The sequence below is a fragment of the Drosophila pseudoobscura genome, chromosome 2, assembly GCF_009870125.1.
Source record: "Drosophila pseudoobscura strain MV-25-SWS-2005 chromosome 2, UCI_Dpse_MV25, whole genome shotgun sequence".
In the NCBI taxonomy this organism is placed as follows: Eukaryota; Metazoa; Arthropoda; class Insecta; order Diptera; family Drosophilidae; genus Drosophila; species Drosophila pseudoobscura.
The window spans coordinates 9,565,672-9,587,766 of NC_046679.1; the positions used below are offsets into that span (position 1 = coordinate 9,565,672).

At 45.5% G+C, this 22,095-nt stretch overlaps 4 protein-coding genes and 1 long non-coding RNA gene across 6 annotated transcripts; 2 read left to right on the forward strand and 3 right to left on the reverse strand.

Annotated features, from left to right (window-relative positions):
• Positions 1-101: 101 nt before the first annotated feature.
• On the reverse strand, positions 102-943 carry LOC26533809 (uncharacterized). The gene is made up of 2 exons (XR_001451653.2): positions 823-943; positions 102-737 (listed from the first exon to the last, which is right to left on the reverse strand). It is a non-coding gene; the product is annotated as an uncharacterized lncRNA (long non-coding RNA).
• CREG (Cellular Repressor of E1A-stimulated Genes) lies at positions 898-2,333 on the forward strand. Its single transcript, XM_015181604.2, has 4 exons — positions 898-1,043; positions 1,319-1,785; positions 1,843-1,924; positions 1,998-2,333. The coding sequence occupies exons 2-4, from the start codon at positions 1,342-1,344 to the stop codon at positions 2,105-2,107; spliced, it is 636 nt and encodes a 211-aa protein (XP_015037090.2). The 5' UTR covers positions 898-1,043; positions 1,319-1,341; the 3' UTR covers positions 2,108-2,333.
• On the reverse strand, positions 2,330-3,548 carry sds22 (protein phosphatase 1 regulatory subunit sds22). The gene has a single exon (XM_001358297.4). The coding sequence runs from the start codon at positions 3,427-3,429 to the stop codon at positions 2,446-2,448; it is 984 nt and encodes a 327-aa protein (XP_001358334.3). The 5' UTR covers positions 3,430-3,548; the 3' UTR covers positions 2,330-2,445.
• Positions 3,549-3,791: 243 nt separating this feature from the next.
• Positions 3,792-21,199, forward strand: Brf (Brf RNA polymerase III subunit). The gene is made up of 7 exons (XM_001358298.4): positions 3,792-4,089; positions 4,154-4,522; positions 4,592-4,696; positions 19,371-19,520; positions 19,665-19,891; positions 19,954-20,884; positions 20,944-21,199. Exons 1-7 carry the CDS (start codon positions 4,017-4,019, stop codon positions 21,084-21,086), a joined length of 1,998 nt encoding a protein of 665 aa, XP_001358335.3. The 5' UTR covers positions 3,792-4,016; the 3' UTR covers positions 21,087-21,199.
• lute (BTB/POZ domain containing protein 3 lute) lies at positions 5,730-16,774 on the reverse strand. 2 transcript variants are annotated; one of them, XM_033376726.1, is made up of 6 exons: positions 16,525-16,774; positions 10,319-10,710; positions 8,277-8,792; positions 8,059-8,212; positions 7,314-7,988; positions 5,730-7,246 (listed from the first exon to the last, which is right to left on the reverse strand). In XM_033376726.1, the coding sequence occupies exons 2-6, from the start codon at positions 10,644-10,646 to the stop codon at positions 6,682-6,684; spliced, it is 2,238 nt and encodes a 745-aa protein (XP_033232617.1). In that variant the 5' UTR covers positions 10,647-10,710; positions 16,525-16,774; the 3' UTR covers positions 5,730-6,681. The 2 variants fall into 2 exon arrangements, with proteins under 2 accessions (XP_033232617.1, XP_033232618.1); XM_033376727.1 differs by lacking the exons at positions 10,319-10,710; positions 16,525-16,774 and adding an exon at positions 8,862-9,038.
• Positions 21,200-22,095: the final 896 nt, after the last annotated feature.

The following is a 22,095-nucleotide window of genomic DNA, read 5'->3' on the forward strand; positions in this document are numbered from 1 at the left end:
AATCAAAACAAAAGAAGGAAACAAAAAAACAAAGACAAGGACAAAGACAAGTGAAGGCGAAAGCGTAACACTTGAAATCTACACATACTCGTATGTATTTATCTCAGTATTCAATGGGATAAGATAGGCATAGTATTTACATATATTTTTCAAACAAACTGTATGCGGCAGGGTAAACTAAACTGGCAAACGTAATTTAATTACAACAAATACGAGTAATAACCAAACAAAAGCGTATATTTCCAACGGTACAAAAATGAAAACGTAAATGTAACAGTAACAGTAATTCAAATACAAATACAAAATACAAATAAATGTTAAACAATATTCGCACCCTGTAATAATTACAGAAGTACTTTTGCATAGAATGGAATACCAAACGTTTGTCTGTACTTTTCTTTGTGTTATCAATCAAGGGACAAAACATCACAATTTGCCACAATAAATGTTAAACCAAGTCAAGTTAATAGAAAACGAAATGTACAACTACAAATATTATGATATTCCTAACATCAAATACATTTATGGAGTAAAAATTTGCAAAAATAAAAGAAACCAAGCTGTTAGCCCGTCAATGCGTTCAAAATAACAGTTTGTTCCGGTTTGGGCTGCCTTCCATAGCAGTCAGCTAATTTTTGCCTGGCAATGCTGCGTGCGTACAACCTGTCGATCGCCGCTGCCTCTGGTACCGACCACCTGATACCCCCAATGAGCTCCATGCATATATTCGCAGATAACTTTTGATAGTTTAATGAAGCAGAAATAGAATAAAATGTATCATGCGATCATAGCTTTGTGCAAAGCCGGCTGGTAACCATTTACCTGTACAGTAAATCAGCGACGTCTGGTCTGGGACAGATATACCCTTTCCAGAGGCTTAGGTAGCAGCTCAAAGCAGCTGTTTTGTGGGCTGTCTTTGTACCTCGGGCGGGCAGGTGATGATAACAAAGGCGTAGTAGCAGGCAGGGCAAGTCATTTTGCAAACAAATCCCAACAGCCGCAGTCCACCGAAAGGAGAGACAAACATTTTGTAGATCGAAAAGGTAGGCGATATACATGCATACATATGTAGAAGCTACGTGCAAAGTGGTACGTAGGGAATCGAAAGTAAAAAGGCGCCAAAGGTCAATGCGTATGGGAATTGCGGATGAGCGAACGGTCGCTTTGTTCTTTATGAATCGAGTGAATCACGCACTGAGAAAGTTGTAAAACATGCATTACAAAGATGAAGGCTGCCCACAGATGATCGTATAAATGCGTTGCATATTTCCTGAATCCCGCACAGTGGGCGTTTGAAAGTGATCCGTTTTACTTACAGATCGCCGCCAATCTTTAGCCACAATGAACACCTGCCCCGCTCTGCTGATGGCCTTGGCATTTGCCTGCCTGGCCCTTAGCCAAACCCAAGGATATTCCGCCAGCGAGGATGCCAGAATTATAGCGGAGTACAAGCGTGAAATGGAGCTCGACCATGCGAAGATCGCCCGGCAATTGGTGCACCGCGCCAACTGGGCGGCGGTGGGCAGCATTTCCACCAACAAGATCGTGGAGGACTATCCCATGGTCAATATCGTATCGATCGATGACAGTGACGCCAATGGCAACTCCACGGGAAAGATACGCTTCCTGCTTACCGATCTGGACTTTACAGGTCCCGACTGGGAGAAGAACAACAAGGTGACACTGATGTTCACTGAAGAGCAGACCCTGAACTGCAAGAATCACGGCAAGGATCCCATGGAGCCCACTTGTGCCCGCTCAATGATCAGCGGTCAAGTCCAGAGGGTGAGTGTGTGTGCATCCAGATGCTGTATATAGATAATAAACGTATTCCATCTGTAGTTCGATAAGAGTGATCGCAGCTACAAGCCAGCGCTGGACGCATACATAAAACGGCATCCGTCCGCCAACAACTGGATAAAAGGTGGGTGGATTGATTAGAATTTCAGAATAAATTCGATTTGCTTATCTAACTTACCTCCGTTCGCCGATTGTAGCCCACAACTTCTATCTGTGCGAGCTGATCATCCGCAATATCTTTGTGCTGGACTTCTATGGCGGCCCGCATCAGGTCACTGCCTCCGACTATTACGCCGTTCAAGTGTGATGACCCACCACCACCTGACGATACGCTAAGGAATCAGCTTGATGCCTCACTTCTTTGTTCAGTTGAGCATTCCACCAACAAATTTCATGATAAGCCAATTGTTTTTTTTTTTTCTGACTGCACAAAGAAAATAATTCAAAGGTGCGGTCTGTTATCAGTTAAGGCCCCACCGAATCAGGGGAAATTTTCAAATGTGGAAAATTAACATTAAATTCTTGTAAATGTATGTGTATGTAATTTTGTATATTTTTAAACGCCAGGTTTGATGGTTAATTGATATAACATTTTGGATGGGGGGGATGAGTCTTTGAAACGGTTACATAAATATGTTTTGGAGCCTATTGGCCCGGCATCACGCACATGGTAGCATCGATCTTCTGCAGCTGTGGCAGAATGTCGCGCAATTTGGAACGATAGCGAACGTCTTTGGCCAGCGGATTGCTCTCCAAGTAGATCGTCTGAAGAGCCTTGTTTCCCTTGAGTAGCTCGATATTCTTCCAGTCATCGATGCCATTGTGATTCAACCAGAGCTCTTCCAGGTTCTCCAAGGTCTCCAGGTTACCAACGGCCTTCAATCTGTTCTTGGCAAGATCTAGTGTTTCCAGATTTTTGTTTTCTTCGAGATTCTCGATTACCTCAATGCCGTTTTCGGATATGTACAGCTCCTTCAGGCTGGTCAACTTCTCCAAGTTCTCAATCTTAACGATGCGATTGGCCTGCAGGCTCAGGATCTCCAGATTGACCAGCGTGTCCAGGTTCTCGATCTTGGCGATTTTGTTCTTGCCCAAAAACAACTGTCGCAGATTGACTAGTGTATCTATATTTTGAATTTTCTTGAGCTTGTTGTCGCCCAGCTCCAGCATGGTGAGGCTGGTCAGCATGCCGAGATTCTCAATGACAGTGATCCGGTTGGCCACGAAGTAAAGCTTCTCCAGATTGACCAGCGCGTCCAGATTCTCGATTTTGGTCAGCCGGTTGAAGCTGAGGTCCAGCATCTCGAGCTTGGTTAGTTCTTCGAGGTTCTCCACTTTGGTTATCTGATTGTCGTAGAGTTCCAGCTCCACGAGGGTCTTCAGCATCGACAAGTTCTCGATTTTCTTGATTAGATTCCAGCGGAGAAACAAGCGCTGTATCTGAGTCAGGGGCTCGAAATTTTCCAGCTTTTCAATGCGGCGATGATTCAGATCCAATTCGAAGCACTCTGGATCAATTGTGATTGTCTCCTCGATGGACGCCATATCCTCGGGCGCAATCACCTGAAGGCCAACCGGTGGCTTAACGGGTTCACTATTTGTATTCATTGCTCGGTCTGCATCACCCATTACGGAAGCTCTTGTGTATTTGAATTGTATTATACTTTAGCTATGTAAATGAAGCGCAATTCGATGCCGCCTTAACTTGTTTATTTCTTGGTTTTTACTTGAACAAAGTGTGATTGTGATCGGGTGACGCAAACATGTGAGGCTATGTGACGTCACGCGGATGTTTTTGATGGAATACCCAGATCTACACTTTTTCAATTTAATAAATCTAAAAAAACTTACCCTTTATGTGCAATATAAGGTTAGTTTTTTCATATAAAATAAATTGTTCTTTAAATCAAGCCCATTTTTACCAAGACCTTTCGGATATTTTTGTTGCGCCACCTTCCACAGCTTCCTCTGCTCCAGTGCTGCAAATCGCTCAATCGGCAGTGCTGTAAATCGATGCTTGTTGTGGTCAGCTGGCTGCTAGCGTGCATTGACAATAAACTAACTGTTTTTAATCAAAAATAAAAGAAAATGCATCCATACCGAAGAGAAACATAGTTGCTTGAGCTGCTTTCCTGGATTCCCGCTGCCTACCGAAGAGCGTAGACTAGCACAGCTCTTAAGATTTGACCACAGCTGGAAGACTCTGTTCAAAGAAGATGTCGACGGGATTAAAGTGTCGCAATTGCGGATCCAACGAGATCGAGGAGGACAATACTCGAGGAGATCGGGGTAGGCTCTGGAATTTCAATAGTGACTCCATTTGTCATATGTCATCTGTCATTTTCCTTTGTAGTTTGCACTAATTGTGGTTCTGTGCTGGAGGATTCGCTAATTGTCTCGGAGGTGCAGTTCGAGGAGGTGGGCCATGGCGCCGCAGCCATTGGACAGTTTGTCTCTGCCGAATCGTCGGGCGGGGCCACAAACTACGGCTACGGCAAGTTCCAAGTGGGCTCGGGCACAGAATCCCGCGAGGTGACCATAAAAAAGGCCAAGAAGGATATCACTCTTCTCTGCCAGCAGCTGCAGCTCTCACAGCACTATGCCGATACGGCACTCAACTTCTTCAAGATGGCCCTCAGTCGTCACCTGACACGTGGTCGCAAAAGCACCCACATCTACGCTGCTTGTGTGTACATGACATGCCGTACGGAGGGCACCTCTCGTAAGTCACCCGTTTCCCCATGAAGCTCGCCAGACGGAGTAGTTCAATTGGATTTGCCTTTATATTTAGATCTCCTCATCGACATAAGCGATGTTCAGCAGATCTGCTCGTATGAGCTGGGCCGCACATATCTGAAATTGTCACACGCTTTGTGCATCAATATACCGTCTGTGGGTGAGTGAAACTGACAAACTTTAATTTGAATAACTAGTTTAAGTTGAGTTCTGAAATGAGAGCCAATCAATTTCCATACCAATGAAATTTGAAAATCCACGATTTTCACGATCAGATATTCACAAATGCAGAAAGTAAGGATTCAAAAAGGAAAATTAATGTGGATTTTTGTTTGGATTAATAGTGAGAAGTATCGTACATCGTGGAGCTACCATAGCAAACCCACTGTTAGATCGTGCTATGATCGAGGGACTATTGTATATTTTGTCCGATTGTAGATCATACTATGATTGCAGACACCGGTCGGTTACTAACATGTTGAATGACGCAGCAGAAAGGTGTTATATGGAGGAGCGTGCACGGGCTATCAATTCTCTCTTCACTTCTGCTTTGCCTACTTGTCGTCTGTTCGTCATTGATTTGGGCTGAGTCGGTTCCCAGAATCCAACTGCCAAATGTCGGTCCCAAGAAAGCAAAAACAATACACAGCAAATCGATTCTCGATTCCCTCGCACCAGCGAATGGCTCAAAACGTTAACGCCCAATAATCCTAATGGATTCTATATAGTACATACGTATATGGAATCTTCATCTCAATCCAAATTGAAAGCACACTTTCAGTATAAATTCGAAAAAATCTAATAATATATTTTATTGATTAAAGTATATAATTATAATAGATTCATATTCAATATAGGATAACACTTGCTTCATTCAAAAAGATATATACATATATATAATGTATATATATATAAAAAACAGTAATTAGATTCTTATCAAAAGCAAAAAATCAGTACAATTTCCAAAGAAATGTTTTAAGTCGAACATAAAATTGTTGATTGTTGCGCAGAGCAGCCTAGAAGGATTGATAGAATAGATACATAGATAGATAGGTGAAAAGTACGGGGCTTGATATCAGTGGAAAGGCATATATGTTGGGTATGAGCGTTATATAGGGGAAATAACTACGATATAGAACAAATGCATGCTACAATGTGTATTAATATATCGAGAAATGTTGCGCATACAAGACCTCTGTCGTATTTCATAAACCTGGTTAACTTTGCTGTCAAATTCGTCGAATGCAACTCTTAACATGGCTTCTCCTTCCTCACTTCCTTCTCAAGTATATCTTTATAGTTTATATATAGTTTTTATGTGTATATATCAGTATCAGTATCAGATCAGATGTATAGTATATGTTAGGTATATGCTGGCAAAAAATATCTGTTATTCATTTTCGCATTCAACTTTAGAATATTGATTAATTTTAGCTTGACTGATTGCCCGATTTTCCCTTGCTTATTGCATTTATATGTCAGTATATATTGCGCCGCTTTATATCCCACCTCTCGCCCTCTGCAAACCTCTCAAGTTGTGGAACGTAATAAGTTTTCGAGTCTACTTCGTATCTGTATCTGTATCTATATATATGTAGGTCTGGGTGTATATGTTCAACTTGTTTTGTTTTGAAAATATCTTTATATATGCCAACAAACTAGGTACAGTGCGTTTCAGAGCCTTGGGCCGGCTAAAAACAGTTAACGAAACGAATCTATGAAATATTTAACGAACTAGAACTCTCTGCCGATGGAAGTCTACCAATAATTATTGGCTTGAGCTTATCCAAACCATTTCTCCTTGTCCAAGAGCTTTGAAACGCACTGTAGCGATGTATATATAGGACTGTATGGTTATATACGTGTGTGTATATATGTATATATGACTATATAGGACTATTACGAAAACTAGAGCACTCTATATGTACTAACTGTACTGTATATACGTCTATATCTGCTATATCGTTTCCTCTAAAACTCCAATTTGCTTTGTTGTGTTGCACTGAAAACCCATGAGTTTCTATTTTGTATTTGTGGTTGTGTCTTATATTGCTGTGTTGGTCTCCTCTGTTGCTGCTGCTGGTGCGGCTGCTGCTGGCGATAGTAGCAGGATCCCTGCCATTCGGCGCAGTAGAGCTGTGCACATCAGGTGCTTCCATCGCCGGCGCCGCCACCGCCGCCGAGTTCCTCCCCGGAGCTGTTTACATTGTTGCCAGCAGCTGTCGATGCCGATCCGCTGCTGCTGCCATTTGCAACGGCAGTCGCTGATCCAGCTGCTGTGGCTCCACCCGCTCCCGCGATTGGTGTGGCACACACCGAATTGGTGGGCGAGTTTAAGGCCGTCACTGTGGTTGGTCCGTAGAAGATCAGTTCCGGTATTTGGCCGCCCTGCACGCCAGTGCCGTTGGTGCTCTCCGACGAGCACTGGAACTGGAATGTCACATTGCCCATGAGCACCTCGGACATACCCTCCTGGCCAAAGAAGCTCAGCTCGTTGCCATCGAGTATGACCGAGGCGGTGTAGTAGCACTCCGGCTCGATCTGTATGGGATTCTCGAAGAATACGTGGAACGTGTTGCTGGACCCATCCGAGAAGAACTTCGTGTCGTTCTCGGCCAGTGTCCTGCCCAGGCGCTTCAGCTCAATCTTCACGTTGTAGTTGGCGGCGCCCGTCGACGAGCCGTACAGACCAAAGCCCACAATGAAGATTCTGTCAAAGATCAGACATGCAGTTAGGGATATTGATTCAATTTCACTTTGTGTGGGGTTTAATGTACCTGCGATCTACTGAAAACTGAATGGAATCACAGCGCCCGCGGTAACGCCACTGATTCGAGCGATAGGCACATGACTGGAATCTATGGCAGACCTGCGTCTTGAGGCCCGCACGCGAACGCGTCGGAAAGCCGAGATTCGGTTTCATTTTGGCGGTGAAATGCAAGAACATGTCGATGGTCTCCTGCGACGAAAGGATGCCAGTCTGGGCCACACCGTTGGCAAACTCCTCCAGTGTCATGGTCGGAATGCGTATCAGGTGCAGAGCCTGGCCCAGCAGCCGCCGCTTGTTCTGGGGCGTATTGTCGATGCTCATCTTCTCGCAGGCGTTGAGGGCCCAGTTCAGGGCTGCCTCGAACAGATGGATCTCCTTGCAGTTGAGGGTCTCGCGCGACAATATCGACTCGAACGTCTTGAGGTCAATGTCCACAAAATCCTCGGACTTAACCGCCATCTCGGCCTGGGCGTCGATCACTTCCCAGCAACGCTGCATCAGTTCGGGCTCCTCGAAAAGACGCGATTGACTGAGAAGTAGGCAGGCGTTTTTTGCCGTCAGTTTCACTTCCAAATAGTTGACGCACGCCCGTGCCAGATGCGGTACAATGTACTTTTTGGCCGCATGCAGAGTGGCCAAGATGTGTTCAGGTTCCAGTTTGATTTCATCACAATAGAGATACCTGCAGTGTCAGAAGGAGAAGTTCAATGATAATAGACTAGCCTCTGAATTACTCGTGGATCCGATCCTACCTTAGCAGCGTTAGGAAGGCAGTGGGCTCGACATCAGGCACTTTGATTTCCTGTTTGTTCTCCGCCAAACCGCCATAGAACATGGCATAGAAGACCGAGCTGCCCGTGGCTAGGATGTATTTGTGCGCGGGTATTGTTTGAACGGGATCGATATCTGTCCGAAGAGAAAACCGAGACTTAATCGTGTGATCAGTGATGCTGGCGGATGCCGAACTTACCGAACTCCTCGCCCACAATGAACTTGATGTCCGACATCAGTTCGTTGTTGAACATGGCCGCGTTCCGCTCCAGCACCGTCGCCTTGCTGGCCTGCCAGTTGGGATCGGCCGTGTCGATGGCATTGGAGGCGCCCACAGCCGCATAGTGCCAGTTGGTGCCGCCAGCTGAACAAACATACGATCCACTGCCGCTAGTGGGAGTGGGGGTTGAATTTGAGGCAGCGGCAGCGGAGGCAGCCGAAATGGCAGCGGCTGCTGCCGAGCTCGAGGGCATACAGAAGGCCGTGGGGCTGCCGACACTGCTGATGTTGAGGGCACCGGGCGAGGCCAGGGGTGAGGATGGGGCGCTTATGGGTTGGGTTATCTGGATATTCTGATCGGCCGCACTGCCCGAGGCGCCGCCTCCGGCCTGTGGCGAGAGTGCTGCTCCCGCCCGCTGCTGTTGTTGCTGCTGCTGCTGCTGATGGTTGTGCGGCGGCGAGTGCAGCAGAATGTTGCCATTATTGAGCGTCTCGACTGGAAGGCAGGATATTAATACGTTATAAGGTTATTCTGTGACAAGTGATATTGGCGGCAAGGTCCCACCCAATTCCGACAGCGTCTGCTGGATGCGATGTAACATTTGTGCGTTCGGAAGTGCGACTTCCGCTGATTACCGTCGCGTTCGCATAATAAATAACGAATGCCGTTGCCATCGGGCTCCCCCTTTTTCTATTTTTCTCACTAAATTTCCCCCGAATATGAAAGCCGTGCCACCGGGAAAAAGTGGAGCGTCCAAAAATAGCGACGCATTCGCGCTGTCTGCAGAGGCGCGCGCGCGACTTTTAGACACGACTCCATTCCATTCCCCTCCTCGGCGGCGGCAGTGCGATTTGTGTGGAAAATCAATAACTCACAGACACGGCGCACCTGCACTGCTCCCCCCCTCTGCCCGCTTTTCTTACCGTTTATCCAGCCGCCGTTCGGCTGCGAATGGGACATTGACTCCTGGTTGCGCTTGTTGGCCGACTTTAGGGATAGCCGATTCAGGGCCATTATATTGTTGCTATTATTACTGCCGTGATTGTTGCTGCTGCTGTTGCTGCTGCTACTGGCCATGTCGCAGTGGAAATGTGAAAAACGCGATTATCTGGAGGTCAGGCAAAATGCACCGCGCCCCGAACCGACCTTTGGCAGTGCGCTGAGCTGGCTTTTAGCGAATCGAGTGAAATGCAAACATTTGCTTTCAATTAAGTGGATAGTGCACTGCCAATTGCCATTGTTTTTATGTTTTTCTTTTATTTTTATTTTCTCTGCTGTTTTTATTGTTTGATTTGTTCTTGAAGCGATAACGATAGGTTTTTCTTTGTTATCAGAGCTGGTCACACTGTGTGGCTGCAGTGTTGGCTAACAGCACAAATTGTAGGAGAGCGCGCGCATGTTTTGAATTTGAATGAGCTGTGCTTCCAATTTCGCAACTCATTGATTATATCACGGCCACTCGCGGCTAATATGTATTTCCGTCATGGCCCACCATAAACGCGCGTCAACGTCAAGGCGTACGTGTAAGGGACGATCTTAGAGCTTCTACAACAGTCTTTATCGCTGTCGTCTCAATCTCTTTCTTTTTCGCAGCCTTGCTTCTTGTGGGTATTTGCATGTACTCAAGACTGATTTAAACTTGACTCATATTTGGTCTTGTTGATTATTTATTATTTAGTTTGGCCTGTGCATATTTAAAACGACCATAAAATGTGTTGAACTTGAAATCGATTCGATGGATCGCATGGCTGCTTGTTTTGGGTTGGTCATCGCCGATGTCATCCATCCGCTCCATCGTGTCTGTCGCTCGTCGAAGGTTTGTTTATTTCTTAGCACATTCCCACACACACGCACATACGTCGACCACCACGATCTAAACCAGTTTCTATGGCTGCAGCAGCACCCGGCAGAGAGCGGTGTTTGTGCCGAAAATTACAACAAATAATGTTGTTGACCTTTGCGCAAACTAATTTGTAGTCATTTGGTGGATCGATACCCACTTTATGCCCCCTAATACTCACTGTGTTCGGGCGGGGGCATCTCCTCGTTTTCCGGCACGCGGACCGCGTACTCCGGCTCATAGTTGTGCGCGTAGGCGCTGCCCCAATGGCCGGCGAAGTCGTCCTCCTCGAGGGTCAGCAGATGATCCAGCACCTGCACGCCCCTCTCGAGGGGGCCGTGGAACTTGTTGATCAGCTCGGAGAGACGCAGATTGAGGCCGTAGTTCCCACCGTCGCTGCCGCTGCCACTGCCGCTGCTGGCTCCGTTCGGTGCCGTCGTATCAATCGACCAGTAGAAGAGGTGACGTCCCAAATGACTGCTCAGGTGATTCGCAAAGGCCTCGATCATCTTTGAGCCGACATCGCTGTCATCGCTACACCTGTCCACTCGCCCACGCCGCCCTCACCAACAACTGTAACAACAAAACGGAAAGAGAGCAAGCGCTTGGGATTATGTAACGAATGACAAAATGCGTGAAAGCTACAACATTTCCAATCACCGAAGATCATATACTCTTGCAGGTTCTTTTTGTGAAAAGATTACAAGAAAACATACTATATAAAGGTTAGTCGGAAGACCTGCCAAGACCCTAAAACAATATGATATATGATTTATGAATACAGTGTCCAGAATTTAGGAGTTTATGAAGCACTTTACCCCCTCGGAAGTGTATCAAAAGATGCTATGGCATGGCTAACAAATTGCCATTTGCGGTTGCACTTTCACTTCCACTTCCCCAACCATTTCCACACGCATCTGTCGCATTTTATCAGCTACAGGAAGTGGATTAAATCTGGTCTGGTCTGGTCTGCTCTCCGCCCCCAAATCTCGGCTTTGGCTTAACTCTTTTGGGTTCGCCTCTGATGTCTCTCAGCCGCCTAAGCAGAACCCATTTCTCTGTGCACCTGAGAGTACTCTCCTCTCCGCCCGTTGAGAGGAAATTATGCAAGCGGCTATTTTTAATTGGCAGCACGGCGAAGTCCGTAACCAAAACAAAACGGCCGCAGACATGAACATAATTTTTCTCTCTCTTTCTTTTGTCCGCGTCATTCCGCGCGGATGATGACGACGGCCCGGTTGTCGGGTGTCTTGGACAATCAACAACTTTGTTGCGACTCTCCGATATGGGCCGGTGTGTACGATACCTGAAAACGCCCCCCGCACTGGCACGCCTCCTCCTTAAATGACTTGACAAATTAACAAAGCAATTTGCTGTTGACGCCTAATGAAGTTCTTCATGCTTCGATTGTCTCGTGTCTGATCTTTGTTCTGTTTACCTGCGATTAGTGTTAGTTAACAGCGAAATAACCTTGACGAGAATTAGTGTTGGCTAAATTAGTGCCCTTAATTTGAACTTGATTTGAAGTAGTTATGTAAGGTCAACTATTACTGCGTTGCCTTGAAAAATAATTTCCTCAAAAGTTGTGGGAAAATACCGTTAGATGGACTCCATTTGCGCAGCTAACTTAGCTTCGCACAGAAATCAGGTGGGGTGAAAACTCCGAAACTTCTTTTAATTGACGAAATAACGTAGGTATTCATGTTTTTATTGAAGGATGCTTAATTGTATCCCCAATGAGAATAAGGATGTATTGGACAGGCTGCAAGAGCAGGTCGCTCCAATTACAGTGGAATTTCTGGCAGTTCTGTTTTATTTTGAAATGTAGTGCTGGGTAACTGTGAAAAACTTGTGATAGCTTAATTACCGGCTCTTGAACTTGGTCGAATCGCAATGCGATCTATGATTTGGTCAGTGCTTTTGATAGCCTTTAAAATATATGAATTTGTCTCTTAAAGTTAAAGTTTTATAAAAAATATATGTGTCTGTTTTTTGCACGGTTTTCTTTTGTGCTCTTTTATATACAAACTTGCCTCATAGTGAATGTATACGAGTGTGTATTGCTATAGTTTTTGCATAAAAATTATATGTGCTTAATGTATTTCTGAGTGAATTCAATGTGAATTAGTAAGCTGTAATTATGGACAACATTGAACTTCAAAAAAACCGCTTGTTCGGACATACAAATGAAATAGAGAATATAACTTCGTTTTTTGTTATCCGTTTCACCCTTAAGTGATTTCTTATGACAGGTTTTCGTGCAAATTGTGCTTTCATTAGTTTGCTGATGCTCAGAGCTGGCAGCCGACCATTTAACTGTTGGTTAATTGGAATTTATGGATATATTCTTTGTCAAATGGGAATCAATTGGGCAGACATAAATCTGTGCAGCTGTTAGCTCCCAGCCAGCCCCATCGTCCCATCCCATCCCATCTCCTTCTCCATCCCCGTCCGCATCCCCGTCCCAGCTGCCATGCAAAACACACACTCAATTTATGCTAAATTAATTTCTTGGCTTAACAATCAAGTCACGTTTATTATTCATCAGCTGTAGGCTTTTGTTTTATTTTCGGCTTGGTGGTGTTTTTGTTTTTCAGCATTTTGTGAAATTTGTTCCTATGTGCAAGTTTATTTTCGTATTAAATGGGTTTTTTCCGCACTGCCACAGTCTTTGCACTTTGTGCGAGTATGAAACGCATTTCAAATTTGCCGCCTGCATTGACTTGGGGCGGCCTTTTTCTTAATTTATTTGTGGTCTTGGTGGGGGCTTGTGTTTCATTTCATTTTTCATTGCCTCTTGAATTGCAAATGGAGTGACCCACATTGGGGCCCAGTCGGGTCATACTTTGAGCGAGAGCGAGAGAGAGAGAGAGAGCCCAGGCACCAGACCCTCAAAGCAACGCCCGCGTAACACTTTCGATTTTTGTTTCCTCATTACACTCTCCTCCCCCAAAAGTAAGCCACCAGCGAAAACATATGTATGTCCGAGCATGAAGAGGTGTCAGCGATGGCGACTGCGACGGCTATTCGGAGAAAAAAGTGAAGAGTTGTCTTTTCTTTGGTTTTTCTCTTTCTGTGTTTCGGTTTCGGTTTCTGTTTTTGTGGCTGTTTCTTCTGTCTTTTGTCTTTTGCCTTTTGGTTTCTCATTATTTCTCGGCTCTTTGCTTTTAACGAGCTCCTTTTGTTGCATTTTTCATTTTAAGACAATTTTGCAATCGCCACGCATATAACTGATTAGCAAAATGTCTCATAAAACAGGGGTCTGTCTGCACTTAACCCTCCCTACAAAACTCCTCCCTTCCAGAGCAATTCCACTGCACTCGGGCCAGATCTAAAGCTGCCAAAGCAACGACCTCCAGAGTCCCCACAAAAACACTTGAATATATGCTTGGGCCGTGTCTGGCCCAAAAACCAATCGCTCACGTGGCCCATGCCTTCGAACCCACGATTCGTCGGTCAAACGCTCGAACTGTCGATCGGTCGAACGGGCGAACGGTCGATCCACAGATCAGTCGGTCAAGCAGTTTTGTTGATTTGTCGATTTTGCACTTTAATTATGTGCTCTCTTGTCTGTATTTTGTTGGGATTTTTTTCTTCGTTATATTGGACACTTGCCCCAGTGGTCGAGGCTTTTTGGCTTGGGATGGAATGGGCTTGGGTCAGCTTAAAAACACAGCAATCTGATAAAACGAAGCTTTCAAAACGGGCTGTTCTTGGGTTGCAATGCATTTTGCTTGAGGTTAGATCACATCTATATAAGTAGATCATGGTAGATTGCTTATTTTGAAAGGTTCCTATGAAAGGATTCACTGAGCAGATCGATTGAGCAAAAATCAGCAGGTAGAACTTCAACAAAAGTAATTCTGATAAGGAATTCCATACTGAATGCATTCCATATGGGGTACATCGCCATTAACTACCTACATGTCAAGGCACAGTAGTGCCATTAATAATTCTAGATATTCAAAAATCTCAAACCAACAAATATTTCCATGCTAATGGGGAGGCTTTATATAGGAAGTTAACACCACTTCCCATTGTTTCCTCCCGGCTTGGGGGTTTTTTCGGCCAGAGTCTATCCCATTCTTGTCACGCTCAAAAGTCTGAGTTCCATCTGGCAGTAGTCACTTGCCGCGTCCGACTCGACTCGACGCGACTCTCGATGCCGGAGTGGGGTTTTGTGTTCGTATAAGTCTATGCCTCGTTTCGAGGGCCCTTAGGTTGTTTCGCAATTATTCAGACAGACTCGGCTTGTCGGCTGTCGGCTGTCGGTTGGGGGCTCTGTCTTTGGGTCGGCCTGGCGTCTGCGCCTTTAGACGCTTTAATTTGCAGATAATTTTATAGACATTAACATGCAGTTTTTCTCACTCACTTTTCATATTTCTTTAGATTATTTGGTAACTCAAGTCATGCTGCATTTTGTCTAATGACTTGACGAATTAACATTTTTTGTATTTTAAAATACATTTTTTTTGTTGCTGCTGTTTGTTTTCGATTCTTTTTTATTGTTTGGCCCAGTAAAATCCCCCCTATTGAATGCGTTTTCGAGTGCGAATGAGTTGCTAAATTCGATTCGGTTTTATTTAATTCTTGTGACATATTCTTTGTGAAATGTTTATGGGTTTTTTCGTACATTTTTTGCTGAGTCTGGAACCAGTTCTGGATTCTTTGGCAGCGCGTTTCTTTGCTCAAGTTTTTAAATAATCTTCTGCTGGGTGGCAACAACAAATTGTCATCGAGTCAGTCGGTTTGGACAAAAACGCTTTCTGTGCCCGGTGTTACTTAATATTTAAATATTCATGTCCCCCCAGTCCGCTGGAGTCTTGAGTTGAATTTTAAATGGCATTTCGATGCCCAGAATAGAAAGATATATTTATGCCATTTCGTAAGCTTTATTTTCGCCAGGGTGTGTCTGTGTCTGTGTCTGTTTCTGTTGACTTTAAGTTGAAAGAACAAACAAGAAATTGTGGCGAGCTTTTGACTGATCTTAGCGCTGGCAGGGCAGGGAAATTTCAGTCCGAGCCCCGGACTATTGGCAAACACTTACAGAGGGCGGACCGACGGACAGTCATTAAAAAACCACCTCCAGAAACAATAATCAAAATCATAGTTATGAGCGGAAAATTATAGCTAAATAGTTAGTAATTAGTCAGGAGTGCATTTCACAGATAATTATACGGCCAGAACCGGCGATCTACTCAGTCCGTAGGTGATAACAGAGTCGAGACTTCACTTGAAGATAGCACCATTAGCACCCTTGAGAGTCAGCTGATCGTTAATGCACTGCCATGTGCTTTTCGGTTGGGATTAAGTAAGTATTTTCAAGTGTTCTTTGATTTGTTGATTGATTGTTGATTCCATTCAAGGCTTAACACTTTCATTGTACCATCTTGGGGGGAGGTGACCTTCGGCAAGGCTCTCATCACACCAGCCTCAGCATTTGCTTGCTTCTCACATCTGGATGGTGGCTTAATAGCTTATCCACATATTTGGGCAATCAATTAACTGCTGCAACTGTTCATTCGCGGCTGTTATCGATGGAATATCTATGTATCATTTATACAGTTTGCACGGAATGGGACAGAGATTGAAGCCAATAAAGAAAACAAACCGAACACGTGACACATTCGAGAGAGAGAGAGAGAGAAATATGGATACTTTGAGAGCGTGACTTGGAGAAAGAGAGACACATAGCTGAAGCCTGTATGACACTTAATTTCATTAGTTCTAATGAATAACTGTATTAATTCAATTAGAGGGAGATAAAACTGGTAGCAAGCAGTAGAAACTGATTCTAAGATGAGCACTGCTTAGATAAAAAAGAACACCAAGCAGCAGACTCTGATTCTATGATTGGCACTGCTTTTCAAGGTTATGTGCACTGCTTCTGTGATAAACGCATAATTTGATTTTATTCAAATATTTTGATACACAGATTTAACTTCTGCCAAAGATGAGCATTTTATTAAATTTATCTTATTTTCACTCCACAAATGTACTGCTTTTCACTTGTAAAATTCACTTGTGAAGACTCTCAAAATCAGATGATTTTTACATTAATTCAGTCATTCAGAAGAACCTATCGTCAGGGCTTTAATCCAAAGCCATTATAAGCAATTATCTGCATGGAATTTTTGGGTATTTTTTTCGACCCCTCCTACTTGTTTCTTTGTAATATTTGCACTTCACTCGCAGTAATTGACGCCCCAACCGGCATTTGCACATAAATTAAAACGTCAACAGGAGAACAAACAAACAAGCGAGCGAGCTACGCGCACACTGCAAGTGATTATTATTATTTTAACAAACAATTGTACGAATACCCGTACTAATACACACTTTGGTAATTTGTACAGCAGCAGCAGCCGCAAAAAGCAAACCACTCACACTCTCGAGAAACCACAGCAGTTGAAAGAAGATTTTTTACATGTGAGGAGGGACTCTTTTTTTTCTCCAGCTGCCTCTGCGCATGCGCGTCGACCGGCCACGTTGTTGTGGTTTTTTCTGTTGCAGAATGTTTCGACCGGGGCCTGAGACTGGACTGTGACTGGGACTGGGACGGTGGGGGCTACTGTGACTGCGACTGCGACTGCGGCTTGAGGTGCGCGCGAGCCAACGAACGAATTCGTAGTGAGAGACGAAGCGAGCCAACGGTGAAGCTAAAGATCACAGCCGAGCGGCTCTGCCCGCCTTCGTCGTCTTCGTGTTTGTTCGCCTTGAGACGGTCACTTATCCCATGCGATAACTGTGCCCATATTCTGCACTTGATTGTATGTTTATTGAGTGCGAACAGATTTCGTGAGTGCCCCTACACTGCGCGGAAAAGTTTTGAATCTACATTTTAGAATGTTTCATTCATGAGGTAAGACCTTTAGCCTGGTTCCACCAGCTCGTCATACCGATTGTCGTCCCTGAACTTGAATTGATGTTTATAGAGCGCAAACAGACTTGTGTTTGTTCACTCGAAAACCTAGATTTCACATTGGATAGATTTATGTGTTAATCATAAGTATATGATTTTTATTTGACGAATCCAGTTAAATAGAAATCAAATTTAAGAGTTTGCTCTTTAAATCGCTTGTAATATGAGTTGTGTAAGGTCTTTCCAGCACAGACTTTTGTTAGATAAACTCTTGGGCACACAATAAGTATTGTGTACTCCAAAGATTCCAATTTCATCATTAATCACGAATTCTTGGTCAATTACAAAACAATTAAAGCAGGCACTACAGTTAATTGCGTCGAGGAAAACACCGAGCCAGTAACCAAAATTGCCGGCATTTTTCAGAAAACGCAAAGTAATCAAAGGCAGCCTTGTGGGGAGAGTGGCGGGGAGAAGCGGCACAACCGCACCCAAAATGATAATTGCTGTCATGACAAACGCAAAAATAAAGTTTAAATAATAATAATTTCACTAGCTGCAGTTGCAGACTGTCCGCAGGGCAGGGCAGAGTAGGGCTGGGCCGGGAGACATTAAGAAACCATTAGCAGCAGCCGTGCAGGCCACTGTCGAGCAGTAGCAGTTCCCCAACAGTATCTCGCATCGCATCCCAGGAGTAACAGCTGCTCTAGATGTGTGGGCGTGGTGCTGAAGGGTCAATGAAGCATGTCCCCAGTCACTCTTTCAGTTCCCAATCGCAGTTCCCAGTCACAGCCGCAGCGGCGGCATCATTTTTCAAGTGGGGCACTCAAAGGCAGTTGCTTCCGAGGGTTCGGATGGTGGGATGGCTGGCTGGCTGGCTGGCTGAAGGGAGGCTGCTTGCGGGCCTCCACAAATGTGCGCATTCATTAGGGTTTAATAAATAATTTTTTTCCTCTTGTTGCTTAGTTCTTGCTTTTCTTTTTTCCTCTTTTTTTTTTTTGTCAAGTGCAGTTAGCGAGACTTTGACAAGCTTCCTCTAGGAGATGGCTGGGGCAGCCGTGGTTGACGTTTAACAGCCATCTGCCTTTGTGTGTCAAGTGGAGCGGCATAAACAATCAAGCTGGTGGCACAAAGTGCGGAGGACTACCATGGAGACGGCGGCTAATGTGCACGAAAAGCGAGGTATATCATGGCTTATATGATAGTGAGCTGTGGGAAATGACCATTGCCTTGCTCTACAAAAGGTTCTGAAATGTTGTATTTACTGTGACATTTTGTAGATTATTTTCCTGTAAAAAAACACACAAACAAGAGGTTTCTTTTGTGTTTCTTTCTTGCTTTTGTATGCGCTCACATAATGTAGCTGGTCTGGCCACACAATAACCATTTAATTGTAATTAAATGAGTAATTATACTCAAAATTATTTGATCATTTACTTGGACAATTATTCAAACGATTATGTAAAATTGAAATTAATAATTTCTCACCCGATTGTGTGAGAGCCACAGCCACAGCCACAGCCGGCAGTATTTGTTATTTCTTGGGAAATCTCCCCTCACTCTATGACATTTCCCAACTGCAAAAAAAGGGGAAATATATAAAACAAAACAAAAAAAGAGAAAAAAACGCTAGCAAATATGTTGGCAAGGTCGCGTCTCTGGATCTGGGGCTTTTGATTTTCCATTGCGTTGTCGAGCTGATATTTGCCGTGCGTTAATTGTTGTTTGCGTTTGGCTTTGCCTTTTGTTCCGTTGCTGTGTTGTTGGATGGCTGGGACTGTGTCTCTGACTGGGACTGGGACTGGGCCAAGTGTTAATTGCACAGGTTGGTGTCGATGTTGTTCGTTGTCGGTTGGCGGCGGCTTCCTTGGCTGGTCTGGTCTTATCTTTCATCTAGTTCAAATACAACTAATTATTGGTTTAATGGGCCATCGAATGGCCCGAAACTTATCCGAGGGGGACAAACGCTGGACTACGTGACGGATGCGTGATGTCTGTATGGAGAGCGCGCGCACAATTTATCGCATGCTATAAAGTTGATATACCACTCTCCGACTCTTGCACTCTTCGCTCTCTCGCTCTCTCTGACTGTGGGCCTCATGTAAAAGTTGAATGAATTGAATAAAAACATACTCGTATATACCTGAAGTTCGGGTTCAAGACTGTTTATTTCGGCAGCTGGCTGTCCATGGCTGTCTGGGGCCGGTTATTGAATGTTTTCGATTTCATTGGGCAGCAGAGCCGAGCCGAGCCGGGCTTCAAGGTCGTCGAACAAGTTCTTCGGCTGATGCTCTTGCAGTGGTTTGGTTTGCTAATGTTATTTAAATCTGTTGATACTGATTGCTTCCTTATTGCTCTTCTATTTTTACAGATCCCTGCCTGTACATTATGCGGTTCGCCAATCGACTGCAGCTGGGCGCCAAGACCCATGAGGTGTCCATGACGGCCCTGAGGATTGTCCAGCGAATGAAGAAGGATTGCATGCACTCGGGACGACGACCCACTGGACTCTGTGGAGCAGGTGAGACGAGATTATAGTTAGGTTAAAGGTGAATGGCGAACACTATTACCCTTGAAGGCATTTGCATTCGCAAAGGTGGACGATATGCTGTACATCTTTCCTGAATCAGGTCATTTATATTCAATTTTCTATACCTCCTTGAAGCACTCTTGATTGCCGCACGCATGCATGACTTTAGCCGCACCATGGTGGATGTGATCGGCGTGGTCAAGATTCATGAGTCGACGCTGCGCAAGCGCCTCTCCGAGTTCGCCGAGACGCCGTCCGGCGGTCTAACGCTGGAGGAGTTTATGACCGTGGACTTGGAGAGAGAACAGGATCCGCCTTCCTTCAGGGCAGCACGGAAAAAGGATCGTGAGAGGATCAATAATGTAAGTGACATACAATAGAGCTCTCGCGCATATTTTATTTATTTTATAAATCGCTCCCGTAGATTGGCGAGCACGAGCTGACGGAACTGCAAAAGGAAATTGATGCACATCTGGAAAAGGATCTCGGGAAGTACTCCAGCAGCGTGTTCCGTCAACTGACGAAAATCAAGGGCGACACTTCATTTGGCTCGGAGCCTGGCACACCGAAAAGTGTCTGCGAGAACGACATAGAGATGGAGGACTCCAGGCAGTTCATTGAGCAGTCCAATGCTGCGATAATCAAAGATCTGATCGAGCACAATGAGGATGTGAAAAAGACGGAACCTGGCAGCCTGATGGCGGGCATTGAGGGCCTGCGGCCGGATATCGAGGCCATTTGTCGGGTAACTCAAAGCGAGCTGGAGGATGTGGAGAGGGCAAAGCAGCCACTGGAAACAGAGCTCGTCATCGACGATCTGAACGATGATGAGCTGGACCAATATGTGCTGACCGAGGATGAGGCTGTGACCAAACTGGAAATGTGGAAGAACATGAATGCTGAGTATCTGCAGGAGCAGAAGGAGCGCGACGAGCGGCTGGCCAAGGAGCGGGAGGAGGGCAAGCCTGAGAAGAAAAAACGAAAGCCGCGCAAGAAGGTCATCGGTCCTTCGTCTACGGCTGGCGAGGCGATCGAAAAGATGCTTCAGGAGAAGAAAATCTCCAGCAAAATCAACTACGACATCCTCAAGACACTAACCGACAGCATTGCCGGCCTGACGGGCCAATCCCCGTCCTCCAGTGTGGACACTAAGCCCACAACCTTGGAGGAATTGAAGCAGCAGCCGGTCATTGTGGAAGAGGGTCCCATTGCCCCTAAGGGCAGTCGGTCCAAGCCAGCCTACGATCTGCCTGGACCCAGCAGGAAACGGCCCAAGATTGAGGCAGGCCTGCCTATCAGCCAGGCGCCTGAGCTGGAGGTAGAGCAGCCTGATACCAAGCCCGTATTGGAACCAGGTAAGTTGCGCTGGGCCAATGGAACTGCTTGTAATCTAATGGAAATCTCTCTTCCACAGATTTCCTGGAGGACGAGGCCGAGGTAGACGAGGCTGAGCCGGAGCCCGAAGCGGAGCCAGAGGCCTCGCTGCAGGACATGCTGTACAAGGGCGCCGACGACGACGACGAGTTTGGCTACGGCTTTGAGGAGGAGGATTACTAGACTTAAGTTTGCATTTAGCCCTTTCAGCGTTTTAGCCATTAAGATACGATACACACAGATTTTTATAGTATGCGTCTTACTAATCATAATACAATTAAATTAATCTTAAAGTCCTTCGCCCTGTTGTGCTCCTCCGCCTGCACTTGTTGCAGTAGTGCTATTCCTGCTTCTTTGGCGAGTTGGCAGCCATTAAATCATCGCTGCTTCACGGCTTGTGCCCTGCGGCCCTGGCGCAGCCATTTACATGTTTAAGCCATGTCGGAGTCCGGGCGGTCGAGTGGGGGCAGGGTGGCAGCAGGGCAGCCTGGCAGCGGGTTTAGTAGTAGCTTGTTTCTAATTGTTGGTGCTGCCGTGGCGCGCCTCCAAGTGCTGCAAATAAATATTTCACTCTTAATCATGTTTTGCACTTTGTTTTGCTCGCCATTCTCCGGACTCTACTCCTGCACGGCACTGCAGGCGGCCTGAGTCATGCCACGGCACAGGCAGGCAGGCAGGCAGACAGGCCAAGAAACTTGGCTCGACTCCACGGCCTGGGCGGCTTGTTGAGTGGCAAGTGCCCGGCAATGAGCTGTTGAGTCTACTGCCGAGCACTTGTCTTTGCGATTTTATAGTTATTATGTTGTAATTAGTGTTAATTTACTTGGCTCCGCCTCCGTCCCTCACAGGCACTCGCAATCGCACTCGCGCTCGCCCTAGCTCTTAGCTCTTAGCCCCAGCGAAGCAGCCATAAAGTGTTGCACAGTTTTGGGCTTTAAACTTTCCTGCCCCCCAAAAACGCTGCCGAATCAAACTGAAGTTAACTGCACTTAATGTCCGTTCGCTAATTTGCATAAGCCCACAGCTGGCTGGGGAATAGTTATTAATAAAATGCACACGAACCACTCGACAATCCTGATGGGCTGACCGTGGCTGCGGCTGTGGATGTGGATGTGGGTGTGGATGTAGCCCTGCACTGGGACAGGCTTAGAGCAGGACCAACTGGAAATATTAATGTCAAATGTATGCACAT